The sequence below is a fragment of the Cyprinus carpio genome, chromosome B8 (genome assembly GCF_018340385.1).
Source record: "Cyprinus carpio isolate SPL01 chromosome B8, ASM1834038v1, whole genome shotgun sequence".
Taxonomy (NCBI): domain Eukaryota; kingdom Metazoa; phylum Chordata; class Actinopteri; order Cypriniformes; family Cyprinidae; genus Cyprinus; species Cyprinus carpio.
The window spans coordinates 1,111,814-1,115,736 of NC_056604.1; the positions used below are offsets into that span (position 1 = coordinate 1,111,814).

Below are 3,923 nucleotides of genomic sequence, written 5' to 3' on the forward strand. Positions count from 1 at the left end.
TTGGCAGATATTTTTGCTTGTTTTAAGGAAAAACTAACTTTTTTTTTTTTTTTTTTTACAGAAAACAAGTCATAATATCTCTAGTTATATTGTTTGTTGAGTTGTTGAGTATATGATTCTTGAATGCTTAGATGTTTATTGTATTATACTATTTAAAAATTTTAAGTAATATGTGATTTTAATTGTTTGCATTTTGAATTTTTTGATTTTGTTGGTTGTAAATATGGAGAAGGCACATTCTCTTTCAAAGACTGAAGGATAAAAAAAAAAAAAAAAAAAAAGACAGACGTTTAGACATTCTTTGTAAGGCTTTGTTCTGGCAATATTATGGAATAAGGAGGAGTTTCGTGGGTGTTTTCTTATGGTGCTGTCTGTAACAGAGGCTCGTGGTCTTCGTCGCTCACAGGAACAGATCCGTTCTCCGTGACGGCACTCGCAGACTCCATCATCACATGCGTGCTACACGTCTTCACGCGCCGAAGCGGAGCGTGTTTAGCTTCCGGAATGAACACCGCCACCAGCAGAGCCAGAAGAACCGTACACGCGCCAAACAGGAAGGGAGGGCCGGGAATCACACGCTTCTGAAACACAGAACACAGGCTTCCACACACTTTCCATTTCAAAGATCCACACTTTTCCAGATTTTCAGACCATATTTAACATATTTTCAGCTTTATATTTGATATATAGTCATCTGTAAATATTTTTATTTTCTCAGGGGTTTTTTTTCTATTAAGTGGCAAAACATACAGAGCCCCTTTTACATGCACACAAGAAACTTTTTTTTGCATGCTTACACATTACAGTTTCTAGTTTTATATAACCTATTTCCTTTGTGCATCACTGCTTATTTTATTGTGTATTATGCAAGTTATTATGGATGCACATGAATTAGTAGAAATCTACTTGCTCAAAATGTGTCTTTTCTTAGAGTAGTACCTCTAATATCAAGAACTATTGTCTACTTTAACACATCCTCCGTGAACACAGAAACTATGACATGAAATGCAAATACTTTTCCATACTCTGATTTCTTTTTTCCATACTTTTCCAAGCCCTGAAGGAACCCTGAGAAAGATGCGTACAGAGTGATTAGGTTCATGTACCTCTTCAGTGTCGGGTGAGACGGGGTTCGGATCCACGGGGCTCAGCTCCTTCAGTTCCACATTGAAGAGGAAGAAAATGAATCCGAAGAGAGCCGGGCCGAGTCCGTTACACAGACCTCGGATCCCTGTGATCATGCCCTGAACAGCTCCTAAACACACAGTCAATCAATCAATCAATTCAATCAATCTCCGAATCCATGGACCAATCAATCAATGGAATGTGCATTCCCAACCAAGGAATACAAACAAGTAAAAAACAATATCATGTGATCTGTGCATTACAAACAAGGAAAATTGTTTGTAAATTACAACCAAAATTATTAAAGAAAATAATGACAAAATTTTTTTTTGTGAATTAATTGAAAACTTATTTTTTTTTTTTTTGTTTGACAATTATTTGATATTTTCATTATTTTTTTTTTTTAGTAGTAAGGTAGTTTTTTGCAGCGTATGTTTTGGAGAGAATATTCATTACTATTTATTGTCATTTAAATACTGCACTTTCACGAAAGCACAAATCAGCTTGCATGGTTTATTTAACCTCATCTAGTTTCCTAACGTATTTTATTTATTATATCAATTAATACTCTCTTTACATTATGAAAATAAGAAGCTTCTCTCAAAGGCTGACCCACTGAAATTCCTAAAATCAGCTTCAACGATTTCAAATTCTGTTCATGCTTTTCTATTAAAACAACAGCAATTGTTTTTTTTATGAACACAAAGTTGGCATGCATTTATTCAGCAACCACAAGTGCAAAATGTATTCTTCTGACCCCACTGACTGATATTTTACAATCTAGTTTTAATCATAAATTCGCCTAATTTTCATGCATATTTCAGAAAACAAGACTTAATATCTTAATGCATCATGATTTAAGAATGTTTAGATAGTTTCACTGGAAAACTGAGGAAGAGCGTGGTTTTGTGCAGTTTATAAAACAGAAAGTTCCGGTCCTTGATTCTGATTGGCTGAGCTGCGTTCGAAGCTGTTGTAAATGACTCTACAAAGTAACAAACACCTTTGTTTACATTTGTGTGTTGCTCGGCAACCACTTTGTTGCATCCACAACTGTTTCTGAGGAACTACATTGTTTGGTGGAAGAATACTGTTTTTATTAATATCATTACACTTTATTTGCTCTGTTTTATTTTGTGAAACCTTACTACATGTATGGAATAACCGTTTAATAAAACCAATAAGCCCCGTGAAGCCGTGGTTTACAGTGAATTTATAACAGTTAAAGGGGTTTTACTAACAACGCCCCTCAGCTGTTATAAACTCACTGTAAACCACAGCTTCACGGGGTTTTATTTCTTCAGTTGATGATCGTGTTGCTGTGTTCGGTCTCTCACCCTGCTGGTCGTGATCCGTGCAGCGAGACACCAGCGCGCTCACGGCTGGAAAGGTGATGCTGGACATGGCAGCCACGGCTCCGGCCGCCCACATCATCCTATCATCCACAAACACAGTCACTCACACCATTCACCACACCGCTCTCTTTCCATTACAGTCAAGGGCAGATTCTCACCATGGTGCAGAGCCGAAGCCGTACCAGGCCAGCTGGAACAACTGAAACCCGAGTCCCAGCAGCACTGTCCTTTTATTCCCAATCTTCTTCATCAGAACGCTTAACAGTAACGTCTGCAGGAACAGATAATCATGAAGCATGCAAAACCAGCTGTATATGTGACCAGTGCTGGCAAAATGAGTCACAATGAGCACATTTCCAAAAATGAGTTATTTTATTTTTACATTCAAAATGACGTATGATTTGATAAAATCAGAGCTGATGGAGTCAATTTAGAGAAAAACTGATTTAAACTGTTTTTTTTTTTTTTTCTTAAGCTTCCAAGCTTTTCTCCCTTTTCCGCCACTATAATCATTACTAGATTAATAATCAAAATACAGCTGTTTTTATTGCATCTTTGTTGTTATAAACAAGAAATGATGCAAAAAAAAATTACAAATATAAGAAAGAAACAAGTGTATTACCTACTTTTTCATTTTACATCTAAACATAAGCATTTAAGAAAAACACGGCAAAAAATGATTCTCTTACTCAGTGTTTGTTTCTTGTGTTCTAGTATAAATATCTAAGCATTCTTGAATCAAGATGCATTTACTGTACAAGTAAAATGATTTAAGATATTCAGTCTTGTATTCAAAAAAAGTGAGTTATTGCTTAAAACAAGCAAAAATATCTGCTAATGGGGCAAGAAAAATAATCTTAATTTAAAGGCTAAACAAGATCATTTTTCTTACCCCATTGGCAGATATTTTTGCTTGTTTTAAGCAAAAACTAACAACATTTTGAATTTATAATATATATATATATATATATATATATATATATATATATATTATTTAATATATATATATATATATATATATTAGAAAACAAGACATAATATCTTAAATCATTTTACTTGTACAGTAAATGCATCTTGATTCAAGAATGTTTAGATATTTATTCTAGAAAACAAGACACAAACACTGAGTAAGAGAATCATTTTTTGCCGTGAACAAATAGTAAAATGTAAAAATCACTAAAGTGTGTTCAATAAAAATAAATTGATTATTAAAACTACAAAAGCAGTTCAATCAAGCAGCGAGAGATTCACTTTTTTCTTGTATTGTTTGGTTCATATTAATGAGACAGACGGCATGTATATTAAGACACAGTGTGATGCACGGATCTAATATAATGTTTTTCCCCAAACCTTCACTCAAGACATAACAGATTATGTTTGCGTGAATACTTCACTATATTTAGCTTGCTGTAAATCTATGTATACAGGTGCATCTAAAAAAAT

The 3,923-nt window shown here is 34.2% G+C and overlaps 1 protein-coding gene across 1 annotated transcript in view; it reads right to left on the reverse strand.

The window, feature by feature from the left end:
* Positions 1-359: 359 nt before the first annotated feature.
* LOC109064177 (hippocampus abundant transcript 1 protein-like) overlaps positions 360-3,923 on the reverse strand; it is a 12,744-nt gene continuing 9,180 nt past the window's right edge. The window contains exons 9-12 of the mRNA XM_042730385.1: positions 2,639-2,751; positions 2,463-2,560; positions 1,107-1,255; positions 360-581 (exon numbers count right to left, since the gene is read on the reverse strand). Of these exons, the coding sequence (XP_042586319.1) occupies positions 360-581; positions 1,107-1,255; positions 2,463-2,560; positions 2,639-2,751 (582 nt within the window). The remainder of the gene's footprint in view (positions 582-1,106; positions 1,256-2,462; positions 2,561-2,638; positions 2,752-3,923) is intronic.